The sequence below is a fragment of the Crocodylus siamensis genome, chromosome 2, assembly GCF_052110815.1.
Source record: "Crocodylus siamensis isolate JL-2025a chromosome 2, ASM5211081v1, whole genome shotgun sequence".
Lineage (NCBI taxonomy): Eukaryota > Metazoa > Chordata > Crocodylia > Crocodylidae > Crocodylus > Crocodylus siamensis.
Window position 1 is genome coordinate 47,570,138 of NC_143396.1, and position 21,225 is coordinate 47,591,362.

Below are 21,225 nucleotides of genomic sequence, written 5' to 3' on the forward strand. Positions count from 1 at the left end.
CAGGTGGGGGCGAGCATATGACACGAGAACATCCGGTACAGCTGCGCGGCTTGGGGCGTGCTAAAGGGGAGGTTGGAGGCACGCATAGCCCTTAAGGCTGGGCTGCACCGAGTCACCCCATACGGAACGGAGAATAGTTCCAGCATAACACCGTGTACTAGGGGATCAAAGGCAGCCTCCCATATAGAACCAGATATCATCAAAGACATGGCAGGCGAGATAAGAGGGTGCTGGATCACCTACTTGGCACGGTAGGGGGGTGCTAGAGGGATCACGGCCGCCCCTGCGCCCTGCCCCATGACACAGACTATAATTTAGTATTTTTCTGGTTCTGAGATGGCAAAACCCCTTGGTGAAAGAAGCACTTCTGGAGGCAAAGGGAGGGACTTCTGGTGTCAAAGGTCAGGGGTTAGGAGGTGGGACTTCCACTCCAAAGATGGTGACCAGGGGGCGGGATACCTGTCAAGGGACAGAGCCACCCATGAGGCTCTCAACAGCTTGCCAAAACTCAGGAAGCGGCCTTCCACCCAATTTAATTGCCTACCCCTGGGCTAACTGCAGGCTGGATGATGTTTCTTCATGGGCCATATTTTTGACACCCCTACTGTATAGAAAAAGGAGTGAGATATGCTGTTAGTAGCCACTTTTACAAAGGTCTGTGCTAGAAGAATATTTTGTTGTAATCTTTTGAAAAAATAAGAGTAATCACACTCCAAACAAGGTTAGTTAAATTGTTATCCCAGTCTGCATGCACAGTAAGTTTTGGCTCTGCCATTGCTGCAATCACTATTCTCCAATTTCTGTACTGTAGAGGGCAGGGGTCAGCAGCCTGTGGGGTGGATCAAGCTCACAGAGTCGGGGGGCTTTGCCTTTTGGTAGTGGGGAGTTTCTCCTGTGCTGTGCCACACTGAATAGTTGGGCTGTGGGGAGCTGTGCCTGTGCCTTGGCAGTGGTGGCTGAGTCCTACTACTTGCCTGCCTTGGATATGAACCAGGTCATCACAGCCCACCGCTACAGCAAGGATGCCAGCTGCTGGTATTGAGTCCCAAATACTATTGCTGTATTATCCCTGTTAAATATTTTTAAGTAAAATGTTTGTTTTCAGTTTCTGGTTTTGAATTTTAATACAAGAGTGCTAGACTTATTCAGATCTAGCTCATCTAAAATACCTTTCACTTCTCCCAATGAGCACTGAATTCCTCAGGTGGAGTATCTAACTTTATGGTCCCAGGCAAAGTTCTATGATGAAAGGTTACTAGCCGACCAGCAGGAGCATATTGAAACAAACTGAAAGGTCTTCCTTACTGACTAGTTGACATTACCATCTAATTGTACCCAACCTGCATAGAGCCTCGCCCTAAGAGGCAGAAATTGAAGATAGGATTTCTTTAAAATAAAAAGATAAAATATCTAGAAAGGACATGTGGATAGTCCCCTTGCAGAATATTCTAATTATCCTCTGGGACTGAATAACCTAGTTTATCAAAAATGGACTGCAAAAGGAATTTTTGTTACCAGGATTATATAATACTGTTACAATGCCCTCTAAAACATTTAAAATGCTTAAATTGTGTTTGTTATGGCCAAATTGCATTTCAATCAACTTAATTTTGTTAAACATAACTCTTCCGTACATCCTCACCCTTCTCTGTTGCCTTGGAGGGGTAGGCAAAAAAGATTAGTCTGATACTTTACTTGGATGAAGAAGTTGCAATGAACAAGCTAAAGCTACATAAATATGATTTTTCTGAAAAATAACTGCTAGTCCCATCAGCCATTTATTATTTTACATTCATAAACTACAGCTTTATGTAGTTCAGAGAATATTTATTTTTCCGTTTCCTAAAATGTACCAGATCAATTCTAATGTTTGTAAGAATTCCCTTCCTCTTTCATTCTAGTCACATAACCATATCCTGAGAAACCAAAATTCTTGGAAAATGCTTGTAGGAGCATTGTTGTACATATTGGGTGTTTTCTATAATCCAAAGAACTGCTTGTTGAGTGTTAATGTAGACATCCACTCATCTAAAATACTTAACAAAGGCATTAAATATTTACATAATAAGACTTACTATACTTATTAGTATGCTTAAAGTACTAACTACTTCTCACCTGTGTCTGGCCTTTTTTGATTTCTATCATCTCCAGCTCTGAGGAGTCAAATTCTGTCAACTTTGTGCACATCAGTTTATCTGTGTACAGCAATGACAAAAAAATAAAGTATTTCTTTTAGAAATGATTTTACAAGTAATTTATTTTACATTTCTAAAATAAATTATAAAAATAGTTGTGTTTTCCAGTTATTTTGGCACAATATCTAATGTCCATGTATTTGTTTTTTATATATTATGTTTCTGTGGAGATTATTAAAAGTCACTGTGCTCTGAAAGGGTAAATCATTTACCTCAGCAGAAAATGTAGTTTCAATAACAGCATTCATTATTCATAGAGAGGAACTGGAGCATGAAGCAGTTTGTCAAGTTTAAAATCCTTTTCTCAGTACAGTGCACCTTCAAAGGGCAAAATAATGAAGCATAAATTAACAAACATCAGCTTGACTAAGCTCTCTCTCTCTCACCATCCCCCTTTTCTTCCCATATGTACTTAGGTTGGTTCTCTCCTCTGTTTCGGACTACTTTGCAGCAATGTTTACAAATGATGTACGAGAAGCAAGACAGGAAGAAATCAAGATGGAAGGTGTAGATCCAAATGCACTGTGGGCTTTGGTTCAATATGGGTATACAGGTAATACAGTTTTTAAAAAGGATGATAAAGTTGGTCTAATGACTTGTTAAGTGAACATCTCATTCCATTATTCCATTTCAGATGTTTGGTAGACTTCTGTTGCTGCCATTATTTGAGGCAGTTTAACAAGATATAGTACCTTAGTTTAACAAGATACAGTACTTTTGTAGTTAGCTGACAGATTGTCAACATATTTCAGACACACCCAGTCTGAAAAAGGAGTACTGTATTAATTATTCTTTTGCACTGTTATAAAAGTTAACTTCTTAAAAAAAAATAGTTATTTTTCAGCTCGTTTGGAATGGTATTGCCAAGTCTTATGTTCTGTTATGCAGTTTGCAAAAGGTATTTTGCTGCATCTGGTTTTTGTCTGGCTTAACAAAAGATGAAAACAAGGGAAATTACCATTTGGGGCATTGGTTCCCTCTTTTACCATTTCTTAGTATTAAAATTTTTTTTTTAGGGACATGTTCTTTATGGAATTACTATCAATATTCTGTCATAAATAATTAGATCATGTCTTGTAATTTTGATAGGTCGCCTTGAATTAAAAGAAGATAACATTGAGTGCCTGTTATCTACAGCTTGCCTTCTCCAGCTCTCTCAGGTTGTAGAAGCATGCTGTAAGTTCTTAATGAAACAGCTTCACCCATCCAATTGCCTTGGAATTCGCTCTTTTGCTGATGCACAGGGTTGCACTGACTTGCACAAAGTGGCTCACAATTATACCATGGTATGTCTTTATTTCAAGCATCATCAGTCATTGATTTTTGTAGCAAGGAAAATGCAGAATATCTAACAGTGTAAAAGAAATATTTACCCTGAGAGAACTTTTGTTGTTATCTGAGCTATTTAGATGTACTGTGACATTAAGTATTCTTTTCTGTTTTGGTGGTATTCCATCTCTTCAGGAAAAAAGTAACATGTAAAAATTTCAAAATCGCCTTGACTGAAAGTCGCTATGTTTTGAAAATGCTACTCAGTATTTCACAATGTACAAAAAATAACTCATAATATTGCTTACATTATGTATACTATGAGTATTGAAATCAAACAATTAAAATTTAACTTATAATCATTTTTTTTTTTACTTTTAAAAATTCACATTAGCCCAGTTTACTTTGCAAACAAAGGACAAGTCAGTCTTTCAGTGGAGGAAGCTAAAGAGAATAATGAGTGAATTTTACTGGCAAAGAGCACACGATGGAGGTATCCTCTAAGTGTGTGGAAGAGGCTCTACAAATCTGTGTGAAGAGAGAACCAAATATTACTGGGGGAAGCAGGGGGCAAAGACAGACGGGAGTTGCCCAGATCTGCAATTCAAATGGCAGACTCTTCAGAGTCCAGTGATATTATCTACTTTATACACAACTTGTTTATTTCTTGATGTCATGATCAACTGGACAGCATAAACACAATACTTTTACCTTTTGTGGGTGATACAAAACTGTGGGGAGAAGTGGACACACTGGAGGGCAGAGAACAACAACAGGCAGACCTGGACAGGTTGGACATAAAACAATGGGCAGAGAACAACAGAATGTGATTTAACAAGGAGAAATGCAAAGTGCTGCACCTAGGGAGGAAAAGTGTCCAGCACACCTACTACCTAGGAAATGTCCTGCTTGGTAGCACAGAAGCGGAAAGGAATCTCAGAGTCCTAGTGCACTCCAAGATGAACATGAGTTGTCAGTGTGCAAAGCTAACTGCACTTTATCATGCATCAGCAGATGCATGACAAACAGAACCAAGGAGGTGTTACTTCCCCTCTGTCAGGCACTAGTCAGACCGCAGTTGGAATACTGTGTGCAGTTTTGGGCGCCACACTTCAAGAGGGATGAGGATAACTTGGAGAGGGTCCAGAGAAGAGCCACTAATATGGTTAAGGGCTTGCAGGCCAAGCCCTACGAGGAGAGACTAGGGCACCTGGACCTCTTCAGCCTCCGCAAGAGAAGGTTGAGAGGCGACCTTGTGGCTGCCTATAAATTCATCATGGGGGCGCAGAAGGGAATTGGTGAGGCTCTACTCAACAAGGTGCCCCTGGGGGTTACAAGAAATAATGGCTATAAGCTAGCAGAGAGCAGATTTAGACTGGACATTAGGAAGAACTTCTTCACGGTTAGAGTGGCCAAAATCTGCAATGGGCTCCCAAGGGAGGTGGTGCTCTCCCCTACCCTGGGGGTCTTCAAGAGGAGGTTAGATAGGCATCTGGCTGGGGTCACCTGAACCCGGCACTCTTTCCTGCCTATGCAGGGGGTCAGACTCGATGTTCTATTAAGGTCCCTTCTGACCCTAACATCTATGAATCTTATTGATAGATGAAATGAAAAGTTACAAATATATGTATTTTAGATGGAAGCTTGTTTAAAAATACTGATGTTATTTATTTGTAAATGAATGTTATTTATTTGTAAATTGCTGTGTGCCATACAATATTGAAGAGGCATTTTCCCTATTCCATTCAGCTTTTCCCCTAAAATAGCTATATTAATTTAGAATTTTAAAATAATGTGTTTAATATCCTGATTGGTAATTATGGAAAAATAAATAGAAAAATGTTACACACTTTAGAAAAAAGGTGCTTATTTAAATTTACGTAGGAGGCTATGATTTTAAAAGTTAAATATGTAAGAGCAGGCTACTGGAAATAATGGAGCAAATATGAGCCATAATTCAGAACAGTATCTTTAAAGCAGGGGCTTAACGTTAGATAGAGGGATTATTACATTTAAGTAATTGGGATGGTTTAAACTGCGAGTGCTCAACCCCTGGCTTCTGGCCCACAATGTTGTCATCTGGCCTGCAGGGCTCCACAAGTCCAGAAATTTGGTGGTGGGAGAGTGGTGCCACTGTTCCACTGCTGCCACATCTCCGGACCCATGAGGAACCTCTGGCCCTGAATCTGGCATGGGGCCAAAGGTGGGTGGCAATGGGCTCCAGGGCCCAATCCCAGTAGAAGGGTGCAGTGCCAGGGCACTGGGATCCAATCCCAACACACAGTGGTTGATGCACAAGGGTTGGTGCTTGGCCCTAGAGCCTTTTTCAGACTGCAGGCAGGCCCCGTGTCAGTCATCTGGCCCACAGGCCGAAAAAGTTAAACACTGCTGGCTTAAGCTTCTGAATGTTAATTTAAGTATGTACTTAAATGGTTTGCTCAATAGAGTCTTGATTTGTTAAGAATCACAGATTGCAGATCATCTTTTTCTTGAAATAAGTGTAACTGCTAAACGTGCTGTTTTAGTGACCATACCCATACTGTCATGGGACCATGTTAGACAGTACCATAGTGAAGTATACCACACCTGCCTGGCATACACTATAACCTTCTCTAGGAAGGTATATTTTAATGCAGTGATGAGCATGAACCAATAACCACTCCCAAGTGCATGAGTTTATGGGTTTATGCCTAACACTGGGCCAGGGTAACTAGAATACATCCATTTTGGTGGATAGTGTGGTAAGTTTGTGGGGCACTTGGTTTGTGTAGTCTTTTTGACAGAATAAATGTGCCAAAGAAATTGAAAGAAAATATGTATGAGCCATTCTTTTTAACAGTACCAAGACTGTCAAAAAATAATTCTTACTGGTACAATTCTTACTGGTTTTGATCAGAAGCTAAATTGCCATCATGTGGTCCAGTGCCTTGAGATGAGATGCTACTATAATAAACATGCATTATTCTATTTGTTGATAAATCTGGAGTGGGTTTATCAAATTCTGAAAGTTACCAAGTTACACATAGTTTGTTAATATTGATCTCTCAATGGATATTTGTTTTATTCTCTCATGTTAGTAACGGAAGGGTGTCTTTTATGTACCAGTATAAGATCAAGGAATATATTTATGTGTTAAGGTAGAATCACAAATGGCTAAATGCAAAAATATTCCCAATGAAAGTGAGGGTTACTGTTTACAGGAAAATTAATTCTCTTTCTTAAATTCTATCCCCTAACCACCATTCTCTTTTTTATATTTTTCTCCTTTCTTGTCTCAGAGGTATCCTTTTGAAACAATGTTGTTAGGTGAGGAGGGCAGGAGATGTATCTGTATAAGGCCAATCAAGACAATTCCTCTTTGTACGTGGGGTTTCTAGAATTACTTATGCTGTTTCCTCCTCCTCATGACAGCCTTGCTGACTAGCTTTTGGGACACGAACTTTAGCCTTTGGATACCATATGAAGAGGCTGAGCATTAATGATAGCACTTGATCTCCTATGTGCCATTGCTCTGTTCTGCCCTGCACACAGTTGTCATTAAACTGTTGGTCCAGATCCCTCCCCTTCTTTACTCTCGGGCACAGCTCCAGCTCCATCCCCTCCCAGGGCCTGCCCAGCCAGTCAGTGGTGATGCATCTCTGGCCCTGGGACACTGCTGCATGGCCAGGCAGGAGCTGTTCTTCCATGTATTCCATGCCTGGGAGAGAGTGGAGCCAGCGTTGTCTCATTTTTTCAAAGTTGGTTTGTAACGGACTCCACATCTTTCTTTTGGTAAGAAGTTCTTCAGGCCACAGGAAAATGGTTTTACACCTTTTAGGAAAATGGTTGTTTACTTCATTGCCACAATTGCTGTTTTTAAGGCTTTGACATGAATAAAATTTAAATTAGATGGATTTAAAAACCCATTTTCAAAACTAATTAGTTGTGCTCGATGGATTCTTCCTAAGGCTTTTTTTAATGTTGCTTAGTTCCAACAGAGACATGAAATTGAATTTTAGTAATAATGAGTAATACAGAAGTAGCTCTTTTGGTTTGAAACTAATGTTGCTATGGAAACTGCATAGCAATCTATAGTCCGATTGAGTCTTCAATTAAAATAAATCTCTGAGTAATTTCATTTGTTTTAAAAGCTTTTTGAAAGAAGAAAAATGTTAATACTAATACTAGCCACTTGATGCTCATCCATTAAAAACAGCAGAGCAAAAGGGTTAAGCATACTATAGTTTCTGTAAATTCTGTTGTTTAAGAGACATGATTTATGCTTATACTGTTACAAATTACCATGGTTTATGTTATAATGATGGAAACTAAAGAATATCTGTAGGTTTTTTCCATACTATTTTCCAGTCCCTGAAATTTGAGCTAAATAAACAATATAGTTATATTTTAACTTAAATATATTTACTTCCTTAGTTTTGCTGCTTTTTCTTTTTTTGTCTGATGTTGGGAACAGTTCACCATGCAATTGTGTTCCTTCAGTTAAAACAGCTACTCCGTTTTAAACTTCTCCTATCGAAAAGCTCTGTATGTAACCATAAGTTTTTTGATAAGCTACTCAATTTGCACTTAAAAAAATTTTATACGTTGAGTTGAAATGGCCATTTTCTCAGAATAAAAAATCCATCAGTGAATAATCTCAGTGGACCCAACTCCAATAATAGACTTTCTCCATCTCAACAGTGTCCATTAGTGTCACTTAAAAGCATTGGCATAGTTTCAGTCAGTGTAGTATTGTCAAGTATAAATAAAAGTAAAATGGATTTGAATACGATAGTTCAGATTAAAAGTATGTATGTAGCTCTTGTGCTAAAAGAACATGACTGTTTCATAATTTAATGGTATGCTCTGACAGTCAATAAACTACTCTGAAGAAGAGTAAGAAAAATCTTCAAGGTTATTATCAAAGTCAGTCAATTTTGTGACCTTGTAAAAACATGACAATGCCTGAAAAATACTTAGGATCTAAGGAGCGAAACGTGCCAACATTTTGAAAGTGGCAAGTGGTGGACATAATAGCTTTTAAACAGACATTGTGGGCCTGATTTTTATGGACTAGGTATATAAAATGCCATTATCAAAAGGAATCTTGGTTTTCCCTGATAAAAAATTTGCAAATTCTCTAATTAAAACCCCCAAAACTGTGATTAAAATGAAAGTTCCCTCACCCCGCGCCCCCAGCCTCCATGGCCCTGCTGGTGCCTCTTTACTCCCCCCTGCCGTCCCCAGCCCTGCCCGAAGGGGCTCCCATCTGCCAGGGCTATGGAGCCAGGGACCCGGGTCCTCAGCCCCCTGCCCCTAATAGGATGTGGCAGCTGTGGCATCTGAGTGGAGCATGGAGCCCAAGTCTCCCAGCCCCACTGCCTGCTGCAGACTCAGGTGAGGGGTGGGGCTGTCTCCCCGCCACTGCACACACTCCTCAGGGGGCAGGGGAGACCTGTGCCCCCCAGATCTGTGTACAGGGCAGGGGTAGGGTGGGCTCCCTGCTGCGACCTTGGGCTCCTGCCCTCCCCCAGGGCCTCTGTAGCCCAGTAAGTGCAACCCGGTGCTGCAGGGCAGAGCAGGGCCGCACAAAGCTGCTTGCTACTGCGAGCTCCATGCTGCCCTGTCGGTGCATCCCCAGCAGCAGCAAGGAACTTCACTGCGCAGCCCTGCTGTTCCCTGCAGCTCCAGGTTGCACCTCCTGGGCTATAGAGGCCACAAGGGAGAAAAGTAGGGTGGGGAGTCCAATCCTACAGCACACACCTGCCCCCACCCCACATACAGATCTGTGGGGCATGGGTCTCCCTTCCCCCATGGAGTGCGTGCAGCAGTGAGGGAGCCAGCCCCACCCCTCGCCCCCCAAATGAGCCACCAGCAACCCCATCCTGCTGTCCACTGAGGGCCTGTAGCTGCATGTTATGGCCTGGGGCCCAAGCCCCACACGCCACCTGGCTGGGGAGCCTCAACCCCAGCCCTACCCAACTCCTCCCTCTGGTGGCCTCAATCTCCGCCCCCACTTACCTGCAGGAGCTGCTCTCCAGGCTGCCTGGCAGCCATGAGTATATACATGCACATGGTGCCCCCTGCCTGACTTTCCTCCTCCTGCTCCCTCCCAGCCCTCTGCAAGCTGGAACAGAGTTCTTTGCAAAACTGAAACGTGCGGTTTTCTCCTATAAAATGAGAAATCCATGTTTTCCTCCAGCAAAAGGAGGAAGAGGGCCAATGTGGTTCCCATCTTCAAAAACGGGAGGAAGGAGGACCCAGGAAACTATAGGCCAGTTAGTCTAACCTTGATCCTGGGTAAGCTTTTTGAGAGAACTATCCTGGCACATGTCCAGGAGGGGCCAGCAGGGGAGATTATGCTTAGGGGCAACCAACACGGGTTCATCAGTGGCAGGTCCTGTCAGACGAACCTGGTGGCCTTCTATGACCAGGTCACCAAATCCTTAGATGCAGGGGTAGCAGTGGACATAGTCTTTCTGGACTTTCAGAAGGCTTTCGACACTGTCTCTCACCCCATTCTCATTAAAAAACTGGGGGACTGTGGTATCGACACCTATACAGTCAAATGGGTCGCCAACTGGATGGGAGGCAGCACCCAGAGAGTGGTGGTGGATGGGTCATTTTCAACCTGGAGGGATGTGGGCAGTGGGGTCCCCCAGGGCTCGATCCTCGGGCCCGCACTGTTCAACATCTTCATCAATGACTTGGACAAGGGGGTAAAAAGCACCCTGTTCAAATTTGCTGGTGACACCAAGATGTGAGGGGATGTGGGCATGCTAGAAGGGAGGAATAGGCTGCAATCAGACCTAGACGGGTTACTGGGGTGGGTGGATGAGAACAGGATGGGTTTCAACACTGACAAATGCAAGGTGATGCACCTGGGGAGGAAGAACCAGCACCATACCTACAGGTTGGGGAACTCCCTTCTCATCAGTGCAGAGGCAGAAAAGGATCTTGGAGTTGTCATTGATGCCAAGATGAACATGGGCAGGCAGTGTGGGGATGCAGTCAGGAAGGCCAGCCGCACCTTGTCAAGCATCCACAGATGCATCTCAAGCAGGTCCAAGGAGGTGATCCTCCCCCTCTATGCGACACTGGTCAGGCCACAGTTGGAGTACTGCATCCAGTTCTGGGCGCCGCAATTCAAGAGGGATGTGGGCAACATGGAGAGGGTCCAGAGGAGGGCCACTTGCATGATCAGGGGACAGCAGGGCAGGCCCTATGAGGAGAGGCTCAGGGACCTGAACCTGTTCAGCTTCCACAAGAGAAGGCTGAGGGCAGATCTAGCGGCCTGTTACAAACTAGTCAGAGGGGACCAGCAGGCATTGGGGGAGTCTCTGTTCCCCCAAGCACTACCAGGAGTGACTAGAAATAATGGTCACAAGCTGGCACAGGGTAGATTCAGACTACACATCAGGAGGCGCTACTTCACAGTCAGGGTGGCTAGGATCTGGAACCAACTTCCAATAGAAGTGGTGCTAGCTCCTACCCTGGGGGTCTTGAAGACAGGGCTATACAAACACCTTGCTGGGGTCATTTGTCCCCAGTACTTTTTCCTGCCAAGGCAGGGGGTCAGACTTAACGATCTGCTCAGGTCCTTTGACCCTACAAACTATGAAACTATGAAAAGGGAAAATCTCTGTTTTTCTCTATTTTTCTGTGGGAAATGGAAAACCCAGGTCCCTGATTTATCAGGCTTGTTTGTACAAATGTAACTAATTTACCTTTCACATCAAAAAAATTACCTTATTTTGAAAATACAACATAATGAGCTATATGTCTACAAATTTAGGGGTGTTGCTGGACTAGCCAGAAGCTTAATTTAAGTATCTTAATGTGTTTTAATAGAAAATAGTGTTTTATGCCAGTGCCCTCATTTCTGGTACTTTTATGATTTGTTTTTTTCCCCTAAGGCAGCCTTTTACACTTCCAACTATCTTCCTAACATATGGTGAGGTTATCCTACATTGCAAGTACAAGTGACAAACTGAAGAATTCATTGTAATCTTGAGGATTAGAATCATGTCCTCTCCATTAAAATTGATATCTCAAGATGCATCAAGATGATATGTCATCTCGTCTCTGGTTGAGTATAATATAACTCCTTTACTTTTTGTTGAGGAATTAAAAGATCACTGTTGCAAATTGGTAGGAGTCAATCAGTGTCATTAACTAATTATTCCAAAAATAAGGTGGTCTTGTCTGTTGATTGTGAAATAGTTTAAATAGATTGATATATTTGTGCCTCTGCTTCCCATCTGTAAAATGGTAATAGAGAAGTTAAGGCCAGGATTTCAAGTCAAGTAAGAGACGGAATGGAGGCCCAGAATGCTGGACTTTCAGTTTTGTGCCCTTTCCAGTAGGTGTTGAGTACATCAAGAGATATATCATTTTTGTTGTTGCTCATTTGAGAACAATTGGTAGTGATACTTAGCCTTCTTTTCTTACAAAAAAAAATGTAGTAGGGGTGCACTGATAAGAGATTTTTGGGGCCAATTATTTAAGGAGACATATTGGCTGATACTGATCTGATTTCCAGTGCAGCTGCCTCCAGCTGGTAAGTCCAGTATGGTGGAAGTGGAGGAAGGAGGGAAGGGGCATGGTGGGGTGCAGATCAATGCCCCTGCGGTAAGGGAAGGGGCAGAGACAGGCGCTGCCTGGGCGGGTGGGCCAGAGGTGCAACTCATGGGGGGGGGGGTTTCCCACTGCTGCTTGCACCTCAGGGCGGGAGCGTATGCCCCCCAGATCCACATGGGGCAGGACAGGCTGCAGCCAGAGCTGTGCAGGACTCCTCTTGGTGGGGTCTGGGCTCAGAGCAGGTGTCAGCAGTGCTGAGAGGATGCTGCATCCACCCCAAATTTCACTGCTGCTCCACTCCCAGCGCCGCTGCTGCCAGCCACCTGGAGCAGCCCCAGCTCTTCCCGGTGCATGCAGGGAGGTAGGGAATTGAGCCAGGGCTACACTGGGTGGCTGGCAGCTGCAGCTCTGGGAATGGAGCAGCAGTGAAATTTAGGGTGGATGCAGCATCCTTCCAGTGCTGCCAGCGCCCACTCCAAGCCCTGCCCTGCCCCACAAAGATCCAGGTGCACACACCCCCCTTCCCCCTCCCAGGGTGCAAGGCAACAGGGTGGGAGCCAACTTGATGAGCTGCAGGTCTGTCCTGTGCCCCACTCTGCCCCATCTGGGCAACACCTGTTCCTGCCCCTGCCTTCTTCCTCACTGCAGGGGAGTTGATGTGCCCCCCTGCCCCTTACTCCCGCTCCTTCCACCACACCAGATTTACCAGCTGGAGGCAGATCTCCACACTGCCAGCTGTGCTTCTCGCTGCCTGAGTGCTGTGCTGCAGCTGCAGCTGCACGCAGCACAGGCATTTATCAGCCAAATTATCGGCCCCATCAGGCCGATATTCGATACAGCCAGTTTTCTGTATATCAATCCAATATCAAACCAATATATCAGCGTACCTATTACAAACATTTTTTTAAGGAATATTTTTATGCAGAAAGGTAACAAGGGCCATGCTGCTTTCAGGGCTTTTAATATCCACTAACCCATAGCATTACAGAGGAAGTCTTCCTAGGTAGAGGCTTCAACTTCAACACATCATTTTTTTTTAACGAAAAATTCTTAGCATTCTAAGCATTTGCCTTATAACCTCAAAAATGAAGCAACTATGAAATTGCTTTAATTTCTGAGTCTGGTTTCGGAATCTCTGCTGCAACAAAGAGCTTTTTAAGCTTTTAAGAGAGTTGAAATGTGAATAATTTTGTCAGTGGCAAAATCATTAGAAGAATTGGATCAAATTCACTTTGCAACTCAAGAGATCCATAAGCAGCAGCAATGACATTTACTAGTGATTTATGAGGAGAAATAATAAAAAAAAAACCCAGAAGCATGGAGACAGACTTAACCCATTCACAGTAATCAGGAAGCTGGTGGGAAGGGTAGAGGGGGGAATGCTCAAACTCACTTCTTTCAGATTAGGGAAGGATAGAACAGCAAAGACCATGGCAACTTGGGACAGCATGGTTTTGGACAAAGAACCAGAGGTAAAAGATACCATCTCTTTTTCAACACCTAGAAGAGGGATTCACTGTTTTTTAAAGAAACCTGCTAACTGGCTATACTGAAAAATTAAACTCTTGGGTAGGGAAAGAAATAGCACCCTCCCCTTTTGCAGCAGTTGGTGTAGTTTTGGCTTCCCACTAGTGCAAAGTCTTGTACAGTGAACATCTTCTCCTATTATATGGTCTTTTAGCTGTTATTTGTTCAGTAACAGTTTTCAGCTTCATGAGAAACCAAGGGTTGGGGAGAGAAGTTCTTTTTTCAAGGCCATAAAAATGCACTTAATCATTCTCCAAAATCCTGGTTGCATCTAGATGAGACCAGCATGTCAGTAAGAGTGTGCAGTAGCTCGTTACTACTGTGCATTAGCATCGCATGGCAGGAACCGTGATGTGATGCTGCTGTACAGTAGTAACAGGCTACTGCACAGTCAGTGTCACTTAAAAGCTGTTTAGTGACACTACTGCTCAGTAACTCTGGTTATTTAGTACTTGTATAAACAAATAACTTTGCAGTCAATTACTACTAGTTTATACAAGTATTAAATGACCATGCAGTAAAGACTGCGCAGTCAGCATCTCATGTAGACATAGCCACTGGGTTCCTGTGCAGGGAAGTACCATAAGAAAGAACAATAAAAGCAAAGACTAGGGAAGAGGTTAAGAATATTATGAGACATATTGACTCCTTTTTGTCTTATTTTCCTCTTAATCTAAGGAGGAAAATAAACTATCAGATTTTGATAAATAAAATTCCCAAGCATACAACTAAGAATGGCTCTTTCCAAGGAAAATGTTATCATTGTGATAAAAAGGAGCCTCTTCACTGTAGAAATAGAACAAGATCAAGAGGAAATTAGACTTGTCCCTAAAAGACAGTGATTTTCTACAATAAACAACACAAAACTATTTTTGTTTCCCTATTTCTACTTCTTCAGTATCTGTTTTAGGTAGAAAGCCTGTTTTCTTGAAGAAGCTTAAATAGGGAAAACCTTCCAAAAGAAGATCCATGAATGTCTAAGTTATGAAATTATAGAAATAGCAAAGTAAGTTAATTAATCTGTGGTACAAGATCCTAAAGTCATAATGCTAGTAGCTACAAGTTAAAATAGTTAGTCAAAGTTATTTTTCCCCAAAGCATAGGGAAAAAGTTTAAAGCCTAAGGTGGTAAATGTTGCTTTTTCTTTTTATTTGTGCTCACTGTGCCTGTACAGTCAAAGCTAAGAACAAAGAACTGAGAAAACTTTAACTTGCATATCTTTTGGGATGAAGTATCAGCCAAAAAAGGACAGTGAAACCAATGAACCCAATGAAGACTGAACTTCTATATATTGCAAGTGGAAACCCTCAAATTTTGCTAATGTATTTTAGATCTTAGTTCTGCCTCCAAAATATTGACCAATTTTGGAGTAAAAATTCTAAAAGAGCATGTATTGAAGATTAGTATTTTGCTGGTTTTAATGAACAATATGTTAGCTCAGGGTCCTAATTTTATTGTTGCAGCTTTAAGTGTGCTTTAAAGAAGAAAAGACCTGCTTAGTTATTGCTTCCACCTTGAAGAGACTACTTTATAGCTTAATGACATTGTTTAGATTTTTTTTAGATATTCAGCTTAACTGAATATCTTAACTTTCCCTTCCTCTTTCCCAATTCTTTCACTTTCCAGCCACATGTATCTCCTTGTAGGACCCTAAACTCAGCTTACCTGTCTTTAAATCTCTGCACATATTTGGAGGAAATTGTGCCACACTATGCATGTTTTAGACGCATTTAGAGCCATTCTATATACATTTAACTTGTTTGGTATTTCACCATAAGTCAGCCTGTCCAGTCTTTTGATATTTTCCATTTCCGTAGACCAGTTTAATTTGTCAGTCTCTTTCCAATAGCAGGGTATGCTGAACAGAATTCTGTATTAATGTATTGTGATACCAAAGTCTTGTAAAAGGAGGACTGTGAAATTACATCCACCCAGTATGCAGTCCAAAACTATACTGTTAATTTTTGTTGCTATTTTGTATAATAAATTCATCTATGTTTTGCATAGCCTTTTTCAGCAATAGATAATATCTCTTCTGCTTTTACGTTTCTCCCTTTTGTTAATCTAGTTCAAGTTACTGAAAATTTTACTCTAATATGTTTACTTGTATTTCTCAGTGTTGCAGAGTCTCCCCAATAAGTATCTTTCATGGGTTTCATTAACAGTGAGTTTGTTTGTTCCATATTATTAATAAAGATGCTGAAGAGGTCAGATCTTAACACTGATCCCTTCGCAGTAACCTCATCTTTGTATATGTTTTGGCTTTTAATTTTACCATCAAAATACTTTAGTCGATTCTCAATGTACATATACTTGCCTAGCCAAGTCAATTTCAGTTAATTTTGGGAGTAAGATTTCCTAAAAGCTTGTGTTAGATGTTTTCTAAGCTTCAACTGCTTTCTGCCTACTTGTTTAGGACTCAGTTATGAAGTTTCTACAAGGTAGTATGGAGCTGTGCTGCCCCAGGGGCAGCCCATGTTGTAATTGAGACTCATTTCTCATTTTATGCTCTCTTACTTCGTGTGCATGGGAGGGCCCTTTCCAATTACTCCTGAATTAGTCTTCAGGCTTGCCAGATATATGCGTCTGTGTTTTAATGTGAGTTTGAATTTCTACAAAATATTCTAAAAATGCTACTGGTTGGACATAATGCTCACAAATATTTTATACTGTGATTCTTATTATCCTGAAATAAGAATAGGCTATATGAAATGACCTAGTTGAAGTGTTCAAGAACTGGGTCTTCTCAAAAGTGGTTGTTATTAATCAGATATTGTGTTACAGTATTACAGTCCTTCATACCTTCATTCCACTGTTCTACCTCGTTCAGTTCTGTTTGGCTTGCATAACATAAAAATAATTTGATAATGTCAAAGATAGTTTCATTATTTCAATTGATGCAATACATTCTCTTAGCTGTGTCCATTATTGCAATCTGATGCACACTCTTCTTAGCAAAATCAGCATGTCAGCATATTGTGCATCTCCATGAACTCTGTGGCAACAGTAAGCAATAGTGGCCTATTCAACTATCTTCAGTTTTCCCTTTTTTTTTTTTTTTCCTTTTTCAGGAAAATTTCATGGAAGTTATTAGAAACCAGGAGTTTCTATTATTGCCAGCCACTGAAATTGCAAAGCTCTTAGCAAGTGATGATATGAATATTCCTAATGAAGAAACTATACTGAATGCACTCCTTACATGGGTTCGACATGATTTGGAACAGAGAAGGAAGGATCTTAGTAAGCTGTTGGCTTACATTAGGCTGCCTTTGCTTGCTCCACAGGTAAATTATTACAAATACAAAATACTTTCCTCCCCTAAATTATATCCTTTTTTAATGGACAAGCTCCTACAGTCTATGCCGAAGCTTTCATAGAATTATATAGCGATTTGACTCCTTAGAAAAATAAATACATAGTCACGTTGCAGAATATTCCTGCATTATAAGGTCAGTGACTGTTCCTGGATGAACTGCAGGATTTTACAACATGAAGATGAGATCAGTCAGAATCATATAAGAATGAGGCAAAAACTTAAGTAAACAGGAACATTTTGTTTCAATTTCAAACATCTGAGAAAAATGTTTTGCACATCTTATTGGTATGGTATTGGTAAGTACATGGTTTCAGGAATATAAGTGCCTCTTAAGCATCATATTTATGGGAATTATACCATTTATTTTTTTAATGAACTTCTGTCCATCGTCAAAACTCACTTAGAGATCTGGGAAGTATAGAATTAGAAAGTTATCTTGAACTGTTTTCTCCATTTATTCTCCTTTTTGGACTCCGTATGCCCCTTTATAGAGAATCATAGAACTGTATGGTTGGAAGAGAGTATTAAATGTCAGCTAGTCCAATTTCTTGCATAACTGTAGGATGTGCTATTCCTAAACATGCCAGACAAATGCTTTTCCAGCCTTTTCTTGAAAATCTCTAGTGAAGAAGATTCCAGAATTTACTTGGGCAGCTTATTCTATTGTCCTACTGCTATTTATAGTTCTTTCAGTTAGGTAGGATTTTGTCTCTGTTTGTATTCCAGTGGATGAGAACGCCAGGTGCTCTGGACTCCTTGGTATAATTGCTCTTATCAATAAGTTGTAGTACATTATAGTCCTGTGTTAGTGTTCTGCCGTGGTGTTGTACAGATAATCCATGCTTGATCTCCTTACCCTGTTGTTTATATAATAGCACTTTATATCAGGTGAAAGGGCTTTAAAAACTGAAAACTTTCAACGGCCTTGTGAGGTAATGAAAGGCTTGTCCACATTCTAGGGTGAAAAAACTAAGGGTGTGGACAAAAGTGACAATTTTTGCCTGATCTGACCACAGAAAGTAGTTTATAGCTGCAACCAAACAAAAGTGCATGGCTGTAGACAGCTTCAAAAATGGCTGATAGGGTGAAAATATGATCTCTCATTGCATGGGGTATCAGATGAAAATGTTTCAAAATGTGCCATCTTCTGTAACTTGTGTCTGTGGAGGTCCCAGCCTGTCAGTGTTTTCAGAATAGGAGGGAGGAAAGGGAGCAGAGGGAGTTCAGGTTGGGGGGTTTTATTCTACCCCCCAAGGGTGGGGTGGGTGTTTTGGAGCCTGCCCAAGGTGGGCAGGGCTCCAGTTCACCCACCTCACTCTTCAGAGCTCCCTCCACTGCCTTTCCCCACTCTCATTCTGAAAGCAGCCACCACTGACAGAGTGGCCATTGCTATGAGCCCACAGCTAGATTCCCCACCCCCCAGGAACCAACAGCGAACTTCTGTTTTGTCTGGGGTAACGGTGCAACTCAGAACACTTTGCAGAAAAGGTTCTGAATTACATCTGAGAGCTGCACTTCTGTCATGAGATCATAATGAAAGCTTCATTGGGTCTCTTTTTGCCTTTCACCCTACACCCTCTTCCTGGTAGGAGAGATTGGATAGAAAGTATTTCCTGTGGGTACTTGTATTTGACTACTCCATATGCAATGGAAATATTCTCAGTGGCATCGCTGACTTTGTCATTTACTTTGTTTAGGAACATATTGAAGTCTGAGCCGATTGACCTGCAGGAAGTTGTTATTTGTTGTTCAGTATTTAACTGCTTATTTATTCTTTTTGTTTCTTTCCATCTTCTCTAATTGAAACCATTCTTGGAAATAGACACTACAGAAATTAATATATAAATACATAATTATGTGAAGTTAGTCTGAACCGGGAATTAGTTAGGAGACTTTCAGGTTAAAACAGCAAAACAATACCAGATTGCAATCGCTGTTCTGTCTCCCACCTTTTTTCACATCTATACTTGCATTCCATGATTCTGTCACTTTGTATTTCTTTACTTTTAGAAAAACTCTTTAAAATGAAAGTATTTTAAAACAAAATAGAATTTCATCCTTCAAAAGGAATTAACATTATGTACAATGCAGTCAAGAAATTTTGTTGAAACTCCAATAATACTATTACATCTGACCACCAGTAATTACAGTATGGTGTTTCATTACATGATCACACATCATTAGGCAATGTGACACACTTTTCAGCAGACACAATACGATATAATGAAAATATTTCTAATTTTATGCTAGAAGAATGGAAGCTATTTGGAAGAAAGGAAACCAGAAAATTGGAGAGGTCACTAAAATCAATAACATTGTAGGTAGAGATTTTGAGGACTATTAGATTCATATACACTTAAAGAAATCATGGAGAAGTATTATAGGATTTAGAGGCAGAGGTAGAAAAACTGTAATAGGAGCTTGGTTTCATCAGTTGTATTTATAATAATTTCTTTAAAGCTAGCATTCTCTGTTCTGGTATATCTGCTTATTGACGAAATCAGCATCTCAGGCATCGTTTTGATGTTGCAGAGAGAGGCTTGTGATATGGTTGATTATGTATATTAAATGTTTGCTAAGTGCCAGTGGCTATTATGCGGTCTTTGAAATTGTACCAAAATGTCGATTAACTGCATTTATAGTTGTGAGAAATTCAGCTTCCTTTTTCTCGGAAGCACTTAGTGCTTTAGACAGTTTTCTTTTCTGATATTCTTTTTTAACAGCTTTATAAGATTATTTCAAATTATAGCAACCTCATAACATTCCTCTGCATCCGTTTTTCAGATGTGATTATAATGTTAATGTATTGAAATTTGGTGCAAGGATCTACAGAAATAATAAAACCCTTGGAAACTTTGGATTCATGTAATAAGTCAATTCTTAAGTTGTTGTAATGGGGAGCATTTATTTACAGAGATTTACAATGCAGCAGGCTCATTCACAAAAACACACTATTTTCTGCTTACAGATAGCTTTAGAAGTTATTTACTTTTTAGTTAGAATTATTCTCGTAGAGCTAAGCCTCATGCTATGATAAATCCCAGCTCCTTCAGAGTTCTTTATTGGGGTGAGCAGATAAGTTGCATTTCCAAATTACAAATATAGTTTTACAAGAAATATTGATCTATGTTGATTTAGAATTTCTCTCCCACATCCACCCATCAAAGGTAAAGCGTTGCTGGTTGAGGATTACCTTGGTATTGCTTCTCACTAGTACTGGAATACAAGAAAGCATATTTTAATGTGTACTCCTGAAATCTTTTTCTGGAAGGATGCAGTATTTGACAGTGTTGTAGATGTGATCAGCTTGAATTCACATCATATGTTCAGTTAATTAAAAGGTTTTTGCAGAAATATACATGGAATTATATCTAGTTATTTTAAGTTCAGGAACAGTGCGCCAAACAGGACCAAAGTGCCAAATGAAAGGCAGTATTGAAACACTGACGCTAATACACATAAATAAATGGAAGGCATTCTGACATTTATAACACTAGAACTTTAGGTATACCCATTTTTTAATAATGAAATGGTAGTTTAAGGTTATCAAAGTAGCAACCACAGCTTTGTCCAAAAAAAAAAGGCTCAGGGAGCTGTCTTTCAAGTGACAGTGATAAAAATCAAAGCAAGTTTTGTTCCTTCTTACGGATAAAATAGACATTGGCTTTCAATTTGATTTTTTTTTAAACAATACATTTGCTGCTCATGAATATTGTGTAAAAGCCAAGTATTAAACTTTCATTATGGAATGCTACAGTAGTCTCGGCAGAAGGCTGAGCAGAGTGGCACCTGTTAGGGGCTAACACAGGGGTGGGCAAGGTACAGTTCTCTTCCTTCTCATACCCCACAACTGATATTAGTGCCCTATGGTTACAGGAATCTATTCACTTTATCAAAAGAGAAATCTATACATTTGAGCATATGAGTTGCAGGACTAAAACATATTTTGAAGTTTCCAGTCCATGGCTGCAATGATTTTAATACCACTAGATTAGATGTATTGCTGGAGCAATGATGATTGTTGAGCCACATATGCAGTTTCATGATAATCATGAAAGTAGTTTTCAAATATTTGAAAGGCTGCCATAAAGCAAAGAGAGAACAACTTTTCTCCCTTGCCATGGAGTGCAGAACACAAAGTAGTGTGTTTAAACTTCGACAAATTAGATTTAGATTAAATCTCAAAAGAAACTTCTTTATTGTTGTGACACTAGAACAATGGAACAAACTGGGCACATCTACATGTGCATTAATGCACCATAACCCATTATTACAGGTACTAACTTAATGTGCCATAAGCGTTGGCATACATTTTTTACATGATGCTAATGCACAGTAGATTAATATTGCTTTGCATTA

General features: G+C 40.7%; 1 protein-coding gene across 5 annotated transcripts in view; it reads left to right on the forward strand.

The window, feature by feature from the left end:
* Nucleotides 1-21,225, forward strand: part of KLHL5 (kelch like family member 5) — a 142,917-nt gene that overhangs the window by 93,206 nt on the left and 28,486 nt on the right. For all 5 annotated transcript variants that reach the window (XM_090035763.1, XM_090035765.1, XM_090035764.1 and 2 more), the window contains 3 exons: nt 2,612-2,748; nt 3,285-3,481; nt 16,622-16,834. In XM_090035763.1, the coding sequence (XP_089891889.1) occupies nt 2,612-2,748; nt 3,285-3,481; nt 16,622-16,834 (547 nt within the window). The remainder of the gene's footprint in view (nt 1-2,611; nt 2,749-3,284; nt 3,482-16,621; nt 16,835-21,225) is intronic.